Here is an 18,468-nt window from a genome sequence, read left to right on the forward strand (position 1 = left end):
ATAATATTTAAATAAATAAATGATGCCCGCCGACCCGACCGCACGCGACGAACTCCCGTCGCAGAATGAAGAATCTGACAGATGACGGCAAAATATAAACAATTGAGCGGAGCTAGCGGTGACATCACTGCTAGCTCTGCCAAACTGTTTACTTTTGGCCGGAACCTGCCAGAGTCTCCTAGCAGATCCTGGGCAGAAAAAAAAAACAACTGGGCAGAGCTGGCCATGACGTCACGGCCAGCTCCGCTCAGTTGTTGTTGTTTAACCTCTTGCCGTCCGCCCGTAGTAAAAAAACGGACGGACGGCACTGCAGCATCTGCGGGTTGCCGTCTCCAGACGGCAATTTTTTTCTGCTCGCGCGCGCCCCCTAGCGGGCACGCACGGGCAGAAAAGACCCGCTCAATGCACACACCCGTTACCGGGTGTTTCACATATAGGCGATCAGCGGGTCCATAGCCCGCCGATCGCCTATATGTGCTCGTTCGCGGCACCCATCCCCCCCCCCCCCGCGCCCGCTCGGCGCTTCCGGTTTTTTTTTTTTTTTTTTTTTTCCCCCTGACCCCTCACCTTGATTCCCGGGATCCGCTGCCCCATCTTGGATCCCGGGACCGGCTCCGAGGGCGTCAGGAGGAGGAGGACGGGAGATCAGCTCCTTGCTGATCCCCGTCCGGGCTGTGAATGCAGAAGTGATGTGTGTTACATCACTTCCGCATTCACCTGTCAGTCATCTGGAGAGAGAAGAAGCTGATAAAGCAGATCTCTGCTTTATCAGCTTCTTTTGGGGTCCATAGGTGATATTAGGGGTCCTAGAGACCCCTAATATCTCCATAAAGAGGACCTGTCAGTGTGCCTTTGCTATTATATAGGGGGTTGTTATCCCCCTATATAATAGCAATAACAATAAGTGCAAAAAAAAAAATATAAATAAAAAAAAAGAAAAGTAACACATAAAAAAATAAAATAAAATAAAAGCCACATATAAAAAAAGGGGAAAAAACCCCCCCAAAATGTTTAACTCCCCCACCCCCACGTTTACGCGCCTATAAACGTAAATACGCGTCCGGTGCCCCAGCGCGCAAAAATTACAATTGCGCTACACATGTTACATATCGCCGCGAACGTCGCAGTGAGAGCAATCATTTTAGGGCCATCAATCACTGATAACACTAAACTGATGAGCGGTAACAGCTTTTAAAGCGTCGCCTAGGGCCAATTTTGGGTATTATCGTTTTTTGAGGTTTCGCGCGCGCACGCAATTTTAAGGCTTGACATGTTTAGTGTCTTTTTACCCGACGTGACCCCATCTTTTATATTTTACCAAAAAATTGGGTAATAATAAATGTTTTATCATTTAATATAGGGGAAACTGTTTTTTTTTAAAAAATTTCGGTAATTTTTCCTTAATATACTAAAAAAATAAAACCCCCAGTGGTGAATAAATACCACCAAAAGAAAGCTCTATCTGTCCCCAAAAAAGGGTATAAAATTCATTTCAGTACAGCGCTGCATGACGGAATAAATGTCAGTTAAAGTACCGCAGCGCTGAATACTGAAAAATGGCCTGGATGGGAAGGGGGTTTAACACCGCGGATGTCAACTGGTTAATGACGCATCGGCGTCCCCAGGTCATTTGAGGATGCTGATCTGTCATTACAAGTGGGCGGAGTGAGCCCAGCTGTCATTTGCGTGAAGAACGGTTCAGCTGTCACTCCACGCTTCAGCTGTCACTACGGCTCAGCTGAGCCGAAGCATATGTGTTTGGCTTGGCTGAGCCGCTCGGTTGCCTTCGGCTGCTGTACGGGCTATTGTGAATAGCCTGTACAGCAGCCCTAACAGTTGCAATGCATTACTGGCTGCAATGCAAAAAAAGTTATAAATGCTGATTTTTCTTTTATGAAGAAGTATGTGTCTATTATTTTTTTCTATAAGGTGGACTTTACCTCTAAAAATCTTTTGACTTTTAATATCACTTTAACTTAAAACTTCAGCTATCCTATAATAAAGTAATAACAGCAACTGAAAAAGAAAACTAAAAAGACTGTGTATGGATGGCTGTAGCTTAAGTCTTTAGTTCAGGCGTCTGCTTATACTGGATTGAAATGTATGTTTGTGTGTACACACTGCTGCCTATGGAAGTAATTGTAGTGTCACTAGCTGTTGCCTTATAATTGGTAAAGTCTCTGCAAGTGACACATTAGAATGATGTAGGTGTGTCCGGCTGTAACCTAGGTGCATGTGCTGCTCTGTTAGTGTGTGTATCTCAGTAGGTGTTCTCAGCATGGAAACATCCCTGAACAGAGTCTCCTTCTAATAATACCCATCTGAACTATAAAGGATGGCAGTGCAGCATAGCCTGGACCACTACTACAGACAGACGGAGGGTACACAGGACCTTTCTCCAACCCTGCTGTCATCTGAGCTCTGGACACCCCAACAGACTCCTCAAAGACTAACAGTGTCACCTGAAAGGTAAGAGCGCAGTGGGCTGTGTGGGGTCATAGTAAGTGCCTTCGATCAATCAGTCCCAAAATATCTAATGTACTAATTTCAGTGACAACAAACCTTTTTTTAAAGTTTATCAACTCTGATCTTGGGAACAATTAAATACATTTCTGGGTTCACATAGTAGAATATTTGCTATTCACATATTTTTGTACCTATTTGTTTATTGATGAATGCATTTTAATCTAAGAGGGATACAAAAGGAAGAAAAGAAAATAGGAAAAAGTGGACCAAAACAGGAAAAAGTGGAACTTTTTTCTTCAGTTGTGGACAGAATAGAGAGGGATTAGAACACCTCTCAGGTTTTTAATGCTGTATGTGTCCCTGTTTGGGAGATTCACCTTCCCAATTAGTCCGGGTGACTGTTATGACTGTCCTGGTGACAGAAAATCCCACACTGAAAATGCCTGCGACCGACAGATCGACAAAGGTAAGCTGGGGGGCGGGGGGCCAGTAGCAGTGCAGAGGAACCCTGCAAGAGTCAGGAATAAAGTATTACTGCATATTCCTCTACCTCTTGACAAAATGAGCATTTAACCCTGGCAGCATGGAGGGGGCACTGCAAGGGTCACTTTTTTTACTTAAAGTGGCACTAAACTCAGGCGTTAAATCTTAAAAATGCATTCAAGTACCCTAACAGTTAACAAAAATGTATCTTATTTGTGTATCACTTGGCTGTAGATCGTCAAATCATCTCTGAATTCATGCTGACACTGTCCTTCCTTCTGGAGGGTGACTACTTTTGTTCCCCATGGTCCCTGTGTGTTGTAAAGTAGCCACCTCTCCAAGATCGCTCCCGTGATGGACTACAATCTCAATACAAATTAGTAAACTAAACATGAGATTGTAGTCCATCACAGGAGCGAGCTTGGAGTGGTGACTACTTTACAACACGCATAGGTACCATGGGGAACAAAAGTAGTCACCCTCCAGAAGGAAGGACAGTGTCAGCATGAATTCAGAGATGATTCGAGGAACTACAACCAAGCGATGCACAATTTTTGTTAATAGTTAAGGTACTTGAATGTATTTTTAAGATTTAACTCCTGACTTAGCAGACTAGAGTCACTTTAACCTGGAGTTCAGCTTTACATTTCTGCTATGTTTTTATTTCTGTGGTCCATACAGTGGGATTTTCTCTCACTTCCTTTCCCTGTGACAACTGGAAGGCACAGACTGCAATAAGACATTGTCAGTTATGACCCTTCCTCACTTGTTTTATTTTTGCGGATATTTTTTATAACATCCTGTCCTGGCAGGAAGTGATGAGATAGGAGTAGAGGTGCTTGTAGCAATAAATACTTAACATTAGGGATGCACAGATACTTTTCGAGTACCAGTGCAGATACTTGGCATTTTCATGAGAACTACCAGGGTTGCAGTGGGATGCAGCTGGTACCTGGCTCTGGTGCTCCACCACTGTCCTGAAATCATTAGTCTGTATTGTTTTAGAAAAAGTGTCACATGGCACGCTCCGATCCGCCAGCACTGACTGGCGTAACGGACGGGGGGGCGGGTACAGCTGGCTCTGCCTCTAGATAGGCAAAGCCAGCTGTCAGTCACACAGCTGGGCGGATCCAGACATAATTGTCGGGATCAGCTTCAGCTGCGGCGTCTCAGTATACCGCGAGCTACAGCTCGCGGTATACTGAGCCTAGGGTAACGGGAGGACGCTAGTTTGTGTCCTCCCGTTACCCTGAGGAGAACTATTGGGAAAAGCCTTGACCCCATAGTTCTCCTTTAAGGGCTGGGCATGTTAGCTACAAGGGCATTATATGTTGCATATAGCGCTAGGCCCTAACTCCTATGTTACTCCACGGCCAAGGTGTGACCAACTATACCATTACCAATCTATGAACTGGGGGGTAATACAGGTCAATGGTGGCTGCTGGATCAAAAAATCACGGCTCCTGGAAGTCCTAGACATGTACAGAGTAGACCTCCTTGGATGGTGAAATAGGAGGCACTAGAGTGCTTCGTCCTGAGATTTGCTAAATGTATATTAGAGAAAAATACTGTAAACTTACCTTACACCCAACTTCCACACAAGAGGGGGTGACTTCATGGACCTTTCTACAAAATTCTGTTAATGTTGAGTATTCAACATCTTGCAAGAAGACAATTTAACACAGCGCAGGAGCATCTTAGATTTGGGATTCTCAGGTTTCCCAGGATTTCCCAGGATGGATTGTGACGTCACGCTCGCCTAGGCGCCGCAAGTAGAAGACAGGGTAAAGTAAGTATATTTTTTATACAGGTGGAATGAGGGGATTTTCTATGGGGGGAATTGTCCTCTATTAAATAGGTGGAACTTGTATTAGTGTAAGGTTTGCCTCTCTATTTGTGCACATGGTGCTTGCCAAAAAGTAGCAGCGTTATGCGCCTTTTCTGCATTTGTTTTGTTTTGTATCCATTATGCATTTGTTATTCCAGTTCAAAGCCGCACTAAGCAATAACTTAACCAAGGATTACTGTGTGTTTAATTGTTTGACATTGCTAAATCCTACAGAATAGCTAAATCAATTATAACCACATACATCTTTTTTGTTATGATTTAGGTGTGGAAGGAGATTAAACTGTCTTTGAACATGATAGTTTTGAAATGCTCTTTAAAGCAAGAGATTGCTTTGCAGTTTAGCTCAATACACTTGAATGTCAGTGTTAATGATTTATAAGTAAACCTATCAGGCTCAGTTGTCACCCAACAAACATGTGATTTGATACTATTGTAAAAAGGTTCAACATTAGATATAAGAAACAGTAACCACACAACCATTTCCCCACAAGCGTCTAGCTCAGGTTCTAAGCCTTGACCCTGCCTGACACCTTACTTTTTAAATTATAGTTTTTAAAAATAGATTGTTTTTCAATTAGATCAAGAACATAACAACCAAGAGACATACAGTATATATTTCACAATTACATAGCACTCAAGTTATTGCTATAAAATCTAATTCATTATTTATCTTTAATATGTGAACATAATACTTGTTGGTTATGTGTTTAGATGAAGCACTGAGATCTTGATAAATGCTGAATAGCAGGACATTACATGTATGTATACAGAATACAGCATTGTAGAGAGGAAAACATACAGTATATACAGATAGAACTTCCTGTGCATCGCAGACAAGCATATATAACCATAGAAACTAACATTGCACCACAGCACCATCCAGTGTCCAAAAGTAATAACGGTGCATTAGCATAAGCTGTTGCATTTCCAACACCCCTTCGCAACAGCATATGCATTGCTATATGACATTCACCTTCTCTCGACGGAAACTGTGATGATCCTTTGGCAATGGCTTGGTGAGTGCATCCGCAGTCATTTCTTATGATGAGCAATAGTGCCCGTCGATAATTGCTTGCTCGAGTGTCCCTTAGCAGATGATACTTCACGTCAATGTGCTTGGCTCTAGGGTTGACTCTTTCTGTGTCTTAGCAGTATATGACAGCTTGCAGGATGGTTTTCCGTTTGTTGCCCGAGTGGATCTAATTTCAGGTAGTTCAGCAGATTTTAACATGGTACTTGACTTTTCCATTGTGAGTTCCACTTCTTCTTCTGACTCCTGTGCGGCTTCACTTTGCTCAGCTTCCTTTGCTGGTTCACTGGGCAGATTTACTTCACAACTTCCTCCTGGGATCCTTGTTTCTGGCAATGGTTTCTCATCTAAATAATGGGTGGAGGATTCTATATCCCTTACTTTGTTCACTATAGCCCACTAAAATACCTTTTATGGCTGTGTTCTCAGATTTGGATCGCTTCTCCTTTGGAATATATGCGTAAGCTTTACATCCAAACACTCTGATGTGCCCTAGGCTAGGCTTCGATTCATGCCACATTTCAGGATGGAGTGCTTTCAATGGCTTTTGATGGTAGACTGTTCTGTAGGTATGTTGCAATCATGACTGCTTCTCCCCAGTACTTCTTTGGTAGTTTGGCATCCAACAGCATGCATCTGGTAATTTCTATAAGAGTGTGATTTTTCCATTCTGCTACACCATTTTGTTCAGAAGTGTATGTTGTGGTTGTCTGGTGTACTGTACCTTGTTTCTTCAGGTATGAATTCACTCCCTCAGGCCCCGTTCACACTGAGCGATTTATCGTGCGGTAATTCCCACGATATCGCAGCTATTTACCGCGCAATATCGCTTTCCAATGCATGGCAATGGGGCTCTGTCCGTCGCTGTCGCGCGTCGCTACAGCAGGACCCTTTTTGGAGCGGATTTTGCAGCGATTCTAGCTCGCTCAATACAAGCATTTGCGCGATATCGCGCAAAATGCAAATCGTGTGACAAACGCGCGATTTGCGAATCGCTCAGTGTGAATGGGGCCTTACTGATGTATTGTCCTTCATTGGCGGTGCGTATAATTCCTAGTATCCTTTGGAATTTGGTGCTGGGCATGGCTACAAACTCTTGATGTTTTTTCTGATGTTTCATTGTTGTGCTTCATCAGAAAAGTTGTTGTGTACCTGGAATAACCATCAATGAAAGTCAGTAGATATCTGTTCCCACCTGATGTGGGAGTTTTCATTGGTCCGCACACATCGCTGTGTATGAGCTCCATGGAGTGGGTGGTCTTTCGTTGTGTGGTCTGTGGAAGTGGAGTATCTGTGGCCTTTGCGTCCATACAGCATTTGCATGCCATGAGCATTTGGCAGGGCAGTACAGTTATATCTTCTGATAAGCCTCTCTTTATAATGCTTTTTATGGCTTCTGGGTTTTGGTGCCCTAGTCATCTGTGCCATAGATGGATACATTTGTTGTGTGGATTATGAGTGGCTGTCTTGACTTGTTGGTCTGCAGTGATGAGTCTGTACAGGTGTTCATCCAATTTTCCTTTTGCAAAGATTTGCTTATTGTTTCGGATTGTACATTCATCACCTCTGAATTGAACTGCGAGATTGTTATTAGCAAGGGTTTTTACCTATAAAAGGGTTCCTTCTATGTCTGGAACAGTACATTTTTCACGCCTTCTGCAGTAATACTTTTCCTGTTTGCTAGGAAAACTTTGTACTTTGCACTGAAATCTAGTTCTGTGAAACAGGTCTCATCACTAGTCATGTGACTCGTTGCACCTGAGTCAATACACGATCCGTGTGGTATACTGTTCTGAGTTACTCTAAAGGTGGCACTCCAAGATGTGCCTGCAGTTTCCTTTGTAGCTGCCTTAGCCCTTTCTCTTGTAGGTGCCTCTCGCATTCTCTGCTCGGCTTTCCAGACTGAACTTTTTTCAGGTGACAGTCTTTTTTCAGGTGACCAGTCTTTTTACAGCGAAAACAAGCTCTGCTTTTTTTGTTTTGCTTTGTGCTTTCATGCACCTTAAAGGCTTTCTCATTTTCTTCATTGTGCTTATTTTCTTTCCTTCTGTCATATTCATTGATTCATTTTCCTTTGGCTTATTCTAGTGTTAGTTCCTGCTCAGGTCTGGTTTCTAGAGCGTTAATAAGAGCATTGTATGACTATGGAAGGCTGCATAGCAGTAATGCCACCATTTGGTTATCTTTAATTTCCTTTCCAATTGCACGTAGCTGTTGTAAGATTGTCATCATGGTATTCACATGCATTTCCTGTCCTTTTTCTAGCCTTATCTTATGTAGCTTGCATAGCAGATATAGTTTACTGTTTAGGTTTGAACGCTCATGCAGTTTCTGTAATGCAGTCCACATACCTTTGGCTGTATTTTCTTTTCTGATGTGGATGAGCTGGTCATCTTCCACTCGCAGACTTATAATTGCTTTTCCTTGCCTTGTTTCATTCCTCTGTGGATCTCTTAGTGGGTCTGTCTGTACTCAGTACTTGCCACAAGTCATCTTTGCTTAGCAGCATTTCAAGCTTTAACTTACATAGCTGATAGATGCTATTGTTGAGCTTTGCGATTGCAAACTTCATATCTGAACTTCTTGCCATTTTTCAGTAGCTTGGATGCAGCACTTGTTGATTTGCAGTGTTCTTTTTAGTGGCTGGGCCCATAACCTGTTGGTTATGTGTTTAGATGAAGCAATGAGATCTTGAGGAATGCTGAATGGGTGAAACATCCGAGTGAAGAGGATCCATGGTGGGACAATGTGTACATGTGTGCTATAATACATTTTTCAGCTAAGCTTTTGTTGGGCAACTGGACTTTTTTTTCAGAGAGTAACTGCACAGTGCAAATAGTGATAATGCACTAATAATATTTATTATAATTATTACAATAACTAACAATTTTAATAATGAGAGCTGGTTTGATCTCATTCTGGCAAATAATTATCGTAAAATAACATAATTATCGTTAAATAGCATTAACCGCACCCCCACTAGGTCTAACCACATGCTCTTGAACTCACTTTACCCTAAGCCTTATCTTAACACTGTAACTAATGGTAACTATGACTTTGCCCAAAATCTAATTTTTATCTGTCCCATCAAGGCCTTCAAAGAGATGTCCCTGCAATCAGAGACAGGGAAGTTAATGTCTACTGATGAAAGCGGGGTGGGGAAATCACCTGTCCCATTGTTTTACCGTGTTTTCTGCTCTTCATGTGGGCTTGTCTGAAATAAATTATATTAAGTCATCCTCGGTAGCAGAGTCAAATGAATGCTGCAAAATTGTCATTAGTTCCAGGCTGAATTATTGCATCATGTGTTACCTCACAGTGAACCCTAGGTCTCTAATGAAGGGTCCAGCCTGGGCAAAAATGATTAAATGATATGGAAGAGATCTTTGTTGATTTATATCAGGGATCTGTAATTATGTGGCAGGCTCTAGGCTCATATATTTCTAAGGGAAAAGAAAGCCTTGCTCTGTCCTGTTTGTAAATTACATTTGAATTTCTAATGTTAGTCTCTTTTTCCCAAAGGAAATATGGCAACTGTAAAAAAATATATATAAATATATATTTCCATGGGGATTGCTCCTGCACTACCAAAACAGTGCAGTTTTTATTGGCTGAAATCATTTATTGAGCTTGTTTTGTTTACAATTCAGAAACTATGCGGCAGAAAACTGAGCTCCTATGGTATGGAAGAGAGCAATGAGCAAAGGGCAGTAGCCAACAGTAACCAACTGGCAATCATCCTTCATTGTTCAGAGTACATAACTTTATCTTCAACACCGGCTCTGTCTCTCTATCAGTCATCCATCCATCCTGCAGGAGCCTTACTCTGTCTCTCTTAGGCCTCATTCACACAGTGCATGGTGGGTCCGTACAGATCTGTGTGGCATTCACGACCATATATCCCAGTAAGGACAGGTGCTGCGTGTGATTGTATGCAGCAGCCTGTTCTTCCCTACGGGACGACGCGGTCGTATGCTGTCATACGCTCACCCGAGCTGCACAACCGTGTAGGTGCGGGTGTCCGTGCTTGGATGCGGACAGGCTACATCAACCCCCTACTCTCAGAAGATGGCCCTATATAAGTCTAGAAGGATTTACTACACAGAGGCGGAATGCTAAATGCGTAATGACGTAATCATTTTTGCCATGCCACAAAGCAAAGCATCAGCAATGTATACAGTACTGTTTGGCTGCAATGCTAAAATAGCTGCGGGTGGTGGCCTTAGTTAGAAGAGCTTCATCTGTGCGCTTCTTTTATTTGGTTTCATTTAGTTCCTGGGTCCTGACATTTTCCCATGACTAAGCCCTGCAGTCTGCCTTTGCACTGACCAATGAGACTTTGTCAGTGGCCAGTAAGGGCATTTCTCATTGGATAGGAAGATGGTAGTTGATAGAACTTAGCCATGAAGTCAAGGCGAGTAAGACCCCAGTTAAAAAGTGAAATGGATAATAAAAGTAATAGCAGGCATCTTGTAGTGTCTGCTCTTAGGTGGTACTTTGACTTTAAAAGGTTCACTGCAAGTATAATGACGTGTAGAGTCTTTCATAAATGTTCCTCACTGTCACATATATTCCTGGTACATTCCTTCACAGTTTGATGGAACCTTGTACTGTAAATATGATGCAGTTGAGGTATGTTTGCATGTCTGTTGCTAGGACATTAATGGTTCCTGGAAGTAGCTATGGAATTCATCATCTCTTGACTGGTCGCGTCTATAAAATAAGAGTCAACCGAATGGAACCTCCAATGGTTTCCAACAGACGTAATATACTGCATAAATAAATACATGTTTTATCTTTTTACCATCAGTCAAGCTTATCCTATACATAAGTAAATTTTCTCTCTTATGCGTAACATATTTGTTTGCAGTCTGCCAGCTACCTAGCTTGTTAAACTGGAATAGCATATCTAATCAACTTTTATAAGGACCCCCACCTAAAATAATTCATTTTGTCTTGGGTGAAAATAGAAACAACATTTGTGTTCGGTTATAGGTATCTTGGGTACCTTTTCAAATCTGAGGCTTCATAGATGGAATGAGGATCAGATGAAACCAGAAACCAGGAGTGGTCAGTGACATCCTTATCTCAAAGTTAGAAGGGCTCATGGCTGCATGCTCCTAGCAGTGAAAGGAATCTCAGGTTAACATTCTCCCAGTGTGGGGTGTCATGCTAAGAATACATTATGCTACAGTTTGCAGTCCCAAACCAGTTCAACAAAAACATGTGGATCGCCACTGGTAGTGCCATGATCTCCTCATGCACTGAACCACCATAAACAAGCATTAACATAGACCATCAAGGCAAAAGCTCTTTAACAGATATCGGTTTAACATGGGGTTTTTTGGCCTTAAAACATTATGCCTATTCTTGTTGTGTGGTTCAGAAAAGGGATGTTCCCACCACTTGAAGTGGAGCCTATGGTGTCTGCTTTATGCTTCAGTGTTGTAGAGGGAAAGCCCATAGAAGTGACGGCTTAAGAATGGCATAGTTGGAGGGTGCCCTTGTACAATTGTTTCACTATTAACACATTTCATTAATACCTAAACATACAAACATGCAATATCTGGAAATATATTAGGAAAATATATTTGGAAAAAGCAGCCAGTGCAACCCCAATGCTTATGGTGTGAATGGGTCCTCAAAGAGACCCTGTCACCAGACCATTAATTTCAACAAAATATTTTCATAAGATTACATGTGCATTTAATGTATTTTATGTATGGTATTTAAAAGCCTCCCATGTATAGACATCCAAAAGCCCTGAAACTGCTGCTGGGTCAGCAGGACTGCTGACCCTGCATTGTACACAGGGGTGGACCTACCGACGGTGGAGCTGGGCGACAGTGCAGCTGCCCCAGGTGCAGAAATGGGGGGAGGCCCTTTGTTCCTTAGGTCCGCCACTGATTGTACAGGATGATGTTGGAGAGCTGCAACTGCCTGGGCAAGTGAAGTGGTTTCACGGGACTAGTTGCCCAAAAATGAGGAAGCCTGCAGGAGTGAGAGATAAGGTTAATATTTTAATGTATTATTTGCCCCCAGCAAAACGAGCAATTAACCACTGCATGGGTAAATTTAGCCCCAAAGTGGGGCTTTTATTATGAGGAATCTTAGTTGAATAAGACCATTGCATTCTACATTTAATCAATGTTTTACATCTATAAAATAAATATTTTAGACCAGTCCATCAAACATAATTTAATGGGTAGCAGTCTGCAATTGTCAGATCAAGTTGAGATTCACTGCTTCAGTATAAACGTCTGTGGAAATTATTTTAACATACTGGTAACTGTTCAAATACATATTTGATATAATTTAGATTATTCCTCACTTAGAGCTTAAAACATATGTTGCACTAAACATTTTATTGGTATTTTGAACTCATTGCATGATTTACCTGTGCAACTTTGTCCTACACTAGTACACAAAAAGTAATGATTTTACTTCATAGATATTGTGAATATCGTTTATCCACGCCTGTGGTATTAAGACTTCCATGGGGCAGAGAAAGAGAATATGGAGGAATCGGAGCTGTTTCCCTCCCTTCTGATCACCAACCAAAGACCTCTCCTCCACGAGAGGCAAAGGGACACAAGCACTATGGATATGGAGGAGAACCCTGGCCAAGGTACTTCTTGCCATCTTTGGGTTTGAAGGGAGCTGTACCCTTTGCAGTATGATTCATTATTGTGCAATATCTTATGGTAATGTATTTTATGTCTAGACAAAACTTGTTTTAGTTTTGCATGGAGTAGGGGTGGGTTAAAACCCTTGCCAGTTTATTTTTTGCTGTCTATGTACCATTGGAGAAATTTCCCTTTACTCCCTGCCCTAGAGGCACAACTCATTTAAAAAAAAATCCCCTCTTAACATCTTGCCGTCCGCCCGTAGTAAAAAAACGGACGGACGGCACTGCTGCATCTGCGGGTTGCCGTCTCCAGACGGCAATTTTTTTCTGCTCGCGCGCGCGCCCCCTAGCGGACACGCACGGGCAGCAAAAGACCCGATCAGTGCACACACCCGTTACCGGGTGTTACACATATAGGAGATCAGCGGGTCCATAGCCCGCCGATCGCCTATATGTGCTCGTTCGGGGCTGCCCCGCATCACTTCCGCATTCACCTGTCAGTCATCTGGCTGCTATAACATACACCCTACAATTATCATTCAATTTTATGTGTGTGTCCCGTCATCGCAACCTTGGTTAATTTCTGGACAAATACCCAGACCAATGTAGATTTCGATAATCGTTCGTCAGCAATACTAACTGGCTGAATTTCGTCGATCAACAGAACAGATTGTCGTTTGCGCATGTGAGGTGTTCATGTTGCCATTTTTGTTGTACAAAAACGCCACTAACCCATCGATTTTCATCCGTTTCGACAAAAGTTTTCAAGTCTGCCCGTTAAACCAAATTCGGCCAGTAATTGCGATCATGCACTTCCCATCAACTGGCTGATTATAGAATGAAAAACGGGTTGCATTCGTTTTTCGAACGATAATTGTAAGGTGTATGGGTACCTTTAGACATTTGTCCCCGAACCAGTTTCTAGACAAGTAATCCGACCAAAAAATTGGTTAATTTCTGTTCGTTTTGGATTTTTCATTATTTTGTTTTTTGGAATTTGTAACGAATTAGGTTTGGGATTCGGACTAATCCAAATTTTCGTTAATTTCGGATGCGGCAGTAGGTACAAACCAATTTACATCTAAGTCCGTAGAAGCAGAAAAAAAAGCTTGGGGACCCCCCTAACATTCCTATTAGACGTAAAGCGCTCATCCTCCCCCCTTCCTGCACCATACCAGGCCACATGCCCACGACATTGGGAGGGTGCTTTTCCAGGGACACACACCAGGATTTATTTATTTTTTAATTCCCCTTCTGGCTTTGGGGAATATTGTCAATATTACCTCACCCTCGTAATGCTCCAGCGCTGTCCCAATCATCCTCTAACTAAAATCTTTCCTAGCATCTACTTATGTCAGCCTGTGATGTTCAGTCCTCTTACCCCAGTACAGCTCCATTGTTCTGTAAATTTCTTCACCTTATCTTCCATTATCTACAGTTATCCCCCTAATTCTAAGCAATTAGTAAGTTATCTAACACTAGGGGCAAGTTACAGTTAGTATCAGAACGATTTTTCTGTTCCCTAGCCACCTCATGTCAGCATGGGTACTGTGTGCAACCAAATGAAAAGAGTGAGACAATACTGCCAGCCAACCAAAAATAATTTATTGAGCCTGCATGGCAGTAGAAAGGACCTGAGAACCAGACTTTGCTGCACAAAGGTGATAAATGACCAGCTGGCAGCTCTGCAAACTGTTTCTGTGGAAACTTTCACCAGTGAAGCAATGAGTGAACACTAACTTCTAAAAGAGAATGAAGCCCATACTTCTGTACATATGACAGTACACATGGAAGTGAATCTTTAACCAGTTGACATCCGCGGTGTTAAACCCCCTTCCCATCCAGGCCATTTTTCAGTATTCAGCGCTGCGGTACTTTGACTGACATTTATTCCGTCATGCAGCGCTGTACTGAAATGAATTTTATACCCTTTTTTGGGGACAGATAGAGCTTTCTTTTGGTGGTATTTATTCACCACTGGGGGTTTTATTTTTTTACTATATTAAGGAAAAATTACCGAAATTTAAAAAAAAAAACAGTTTCCCCTATATTAAATGATAAAACATTTATTATTACCCAATTTTTTGGTAAAATATAAAAGATGGGGTCACGTCGGGTAAAAAGACACTAAACATGTCAAGCCTTAAAATTGCGTGCGCGCGCGAAACCTCAAAAAACGATAATACCCAAAATTGGCCCTAGGCGACGCTTTAAAAGCTGTTACCGCTCATCAGTTTAGTGTTATCAGTGATTGATGGCCCTAAAATGATTGCTCTCACTGCGACGTTCGCGGCGATATGTAACATGTGTAGCGCAATTGTAATTTTTGCGCGCTGGGGCACCGGACGCGTATTTACGTTTATAGGCGCGTAAACGTGGGGGTGGGGGAGTTAAACATTTTGGGGGGGTTTTTTCCCCTTTTTTTATATGTGACTTTTATTTTATTTTACTTTTTTATGTGTTACTTTTATTTTTTTTTATTTATATTTATTTTTTTTGCACTTATTGGTATTGCTATTATATAGGGGGATAACAACCCTGGGGGGGGGGGTGCCGCGAACGAGCACATATAGGCGATCGGCGGGCTATGGACCCGCCGATCGCCTATATGTGAAACACCCGGTAACGGGTGTGTGCATTTAGCGGGTCTTTTCTGCCCGTGCGTGCCCGCTAGGGGGCGCGCGCGAGCAGAAAAAAATTGCCGTCTGGAGACGGCAACCCGCAGATGCTGCAGTGCCGTCCGTCCGTTTTTTTACTACGGGCGGACGGCAAGAGGTTAAGCCAAGGTCAGAAAAGTTGTTTATGACTTTGTATCATTGAACTCTTGTTACCTCGTCCTATGAGGCCAAAATGTTCTACATGAACTCTAATTACCTCGGCACACAAGGCTAAATGTTCCACATGTTACTTATTCATACAGCTCATTTTATATGATAGTGATATATAACATTCTTTCCACTATAAGAATGCAAACTTAGGCATGTGGCACATGTTATAATATGTTCATTAAAGGAGAACTATGTGGTGAGTGCTTTTCACTCACCTCATAGTTCTAGCCGATCTGTGACAATGAGAATGTCACAGGTCGGCTCAGTAGATCGGGAGGTGAGCGAACATATACCAGCGTTCGCTCACCTCTCGATCCTGTCACAGCGCTGACTGGCGGAACGGACGGGAAAGGGGCGGGTACAGCTGGCTCTGCCTGTAGATAGGCAGAGACAGCTGTCAGTCACGCAGCTGGGCGGATCCAGACATAATTGTCGAGATCCGCTTCAGCTGCGGGTCTCAGTATACAGCGAGCTACAGCTCACGGTATACTGAGCCTAGAGTGACGGGAGGACGCTAGTTTGTGTCCTCCCGTTACCCTAAAGAGAACTATGGGGAAAAGCCTTAACCCCATAGTTCTCCTTTAAGCAAAATATTAAGCTAATTAACATATCAGAAGCTTGACAATGTGATTCAGCAGGGATCATTAATTTTCCCTAAACAGACTAGTGCCACACAAGAGATTTTGAACATTGCAAAACCAACCCCAATACACCAGGAGTGTCTTGCATACAACAAATTCATAGGATATGACTAGGCCTACACCTGGGAGAGTCTGAGCCCATGTGGAACATTGATTCCTCCAAAGGGTAGAGAGATATCCTGGAAAAGGGAGAAATACAATAAATAACATAGGAGAAGATGAGAAAGGAGAGAATTTACAAAGCAATGGGAATATCCTTGGTATAGTTTTACCTTTATTTATGTCTGAGTCATGATGATGTAGTGTTGCAGGGTGGAGGTGGGCACATCCTCACCACAGCTCCATCTGATTCTTTAAAGCAGGCTAGACACAATCCTTTAAGTATCAAACCTGTAATGCTGACAGCTTAAATCAGTACTGAGATTCACTTTGAAAACAAACTTTACATCCTTGTTTTATCTTCACGTATTTCCATTAAAATCAATATTTGCCCACTCCCTTTACCTTAAAAGATTTCCCCTACTGCACACTAGTGCACTGACAATATGCACTTTCCTATGTTGTGTTCATAAGGAGGTAAAGGGACTCAGCTCCATCTTTTTTTTAAAAATCTTTATCTGTAGAAATCTGTGGTGCAAAACAAAGGCAATCATATTCTCTCTCTCTCATTGCTACTAGTTGCCTATATAGGGTAGTAAGATCAAACATTTAGTGGGTGAGCCCTAGTTTATATTTTCACTGCCATTTGTAAATATAATTAAAAGGAATCTACAGTATGTAGTTAGAAAGACAGTTTTATTTCTTACCACTGGAGGGCAGCATAATTCTCATAAAATATTGCTGCTGCAATTGTAGGCTAACTGCATCTCCAAAATGCTACCACTAGATGGTGCCAGAGCAGCAGATGTCTGCTTGAGAATAGCTATAACGTAAGATTATAAACATCTGACAAGTGTTCTTTAAAGTCTTATATAATATACAAAACAATTATGTCCAGCTAAAAATGCAAAGTAATCTCTACTATAGCAACAATAGTCACTATTATATGCTTGACTTCACTGCTAAGCTCTTCAAAAGTATGTTACTTGAACTTGTTTTTACACGAGAGGCCAACCTGTCATGTCTACCAAGTTAAATCTATAGCTGCCACACATAATGCAATCTTATTATTAATTTTTAGCATGGCAATCTACATGCCTGTCTGCTGTTCTGTATGCCAGACAGACTCCTCATAGGATTATCTCTACTCAGTAAAGTACAAGACAAATTTAAGTTTTGGGGATGTCTGGATCTTTTAAATGAGATATTATTCTAACAAGGCTCTTTGTTGGGATGGTTAGAAACTTATACACAGCAAGCATACTAAATAAGTACTAAATACTACTACTACCACTACTAATACTAAATAAGTGAAATTGTAGCTTTTGACAGTCTCTCTCAATGTAGGCCCAATACATCAGAGTGAATTGTTTGATACAGATTATTTGGACCATTTAAGGAAAGTAACATTGTGACCGGTGTATGAGAACTGGACAACCAGCTAAACATTTATGTTCATTTATCCTTAGACGAGGACAGTGTATGGAAATGCCTAGTGCTTAGTTATAACTCACATCCATGGGGAAAACATACAAGAGGTCATTCAATATTCTGCTCAATAGACACTGTTTAATTCCTAAAACCCCAATGACCTTATTTTTTCAAGAAACGTCATCCATTCTGCAAACCAATAATTCTCTAGGCATGCATATGATAAAGATCTTCCAGCACACTGGACTTTCACCTACTGCAACAGATGACCACATTGATATGACACTCTGACATACTTGCCAAAAGCCAACAAACATTATATTAAGTAAATACTTAATTGTGTGATATAATAGCTAAAAATACTCTGCACATTCATAGCACACAACAGTAGTGTATATACATGTATGCATATTACTACTGTTCATTACTAGACCAAGGGAATTACAGAGTGCTGATTGGTTGGTAAGCACCACTTGAGTTAAGTCAAGGCTTGCAGGCTCTCTCTTGCATACACACACATAAACTTTGGAACGTCTAAGCAAATAAAACTGTAAATGAATATCACACTGTCATATCATCACTCTTTGTAGTAGTAAGATATGGCTGTAATCTTCTATCATTCTTTCCAGGGTGAGGAAGGAGGCATCAAATTGATAGTTCTACTAGACCCAGAGTAGGGCTTGAGATCTTCTCTTCAATTGTCCCCCTTTATAAAACCTATTCTTTATGACCCACAATTAAACTACACCTTTTTTTCTTTCTTTGAGAATCTCTGATCAGAGGGGTCATTTAAAGCAAGAACTGTTAGCTTTTAGTCTTGCAGCTGCTGCACTGAAAGTAAGAAACTTGTAGGACTTTGAAACCCTTGTCAACGATCATCTATTACTTTATAACAGCCACTTATCCTATTAGAAAACTTTGTAGGAATCTCCACAGGGAAGAGGCTAGGAACCGGTGCCTGCAGCAGAGGCTTTTTTTTTTTTTGGGGGGGGGGGGGGGTTGTTTTTTTTTTT

At 41.8% G+C, this 18,468-nt stretch overlaps 1 protein-coding gene across 1 annotated transcript in view; it reads left to right on the top strand.

The window, feature by feature from the left end:
* Nucleotides 1-2,242: 2,242 nt before the first annotated feature.
* The window catches only part of CUNH7orf31 (chromosome unknown C7orf31 homolog), a 35,538-nt gene continuing 19,312 nt past the window's right edge, over nt 2,243-18,468 (top strand). The window contains exons 1-2 of the mRNA XM_018573376.1: nt 2,243-2,469; nt 12,280-12,456. Coding sequence (XP_018428878.1) covers nt 2,336-2,469; nt 12,280-12,456 — 311 coding nt within the window. The 5' untranslated portion in view covers nt 2,243-2,335. The remainder of the gene's footprint in view (nt 2,470-12,279; nt 12,457-18,468) is intronic.

This window comes from Nanorana parkeri, unplaced genomic scaffold (genome assembly GCF_000935625.1).
Source record: "Nanorana parkeri isolate BGI_ZX_2015 unplaced genomic scaffold, ASM93562v1 scaffold4, whole genome shotgun sequence".
In the NCBI taxonomy this organism is placed as follows: Eukaryota; Metazoa; Chordata; class Amphibia; order Anura; family Dicroglossidae; genus Nanorana; species Nanorana parkeri.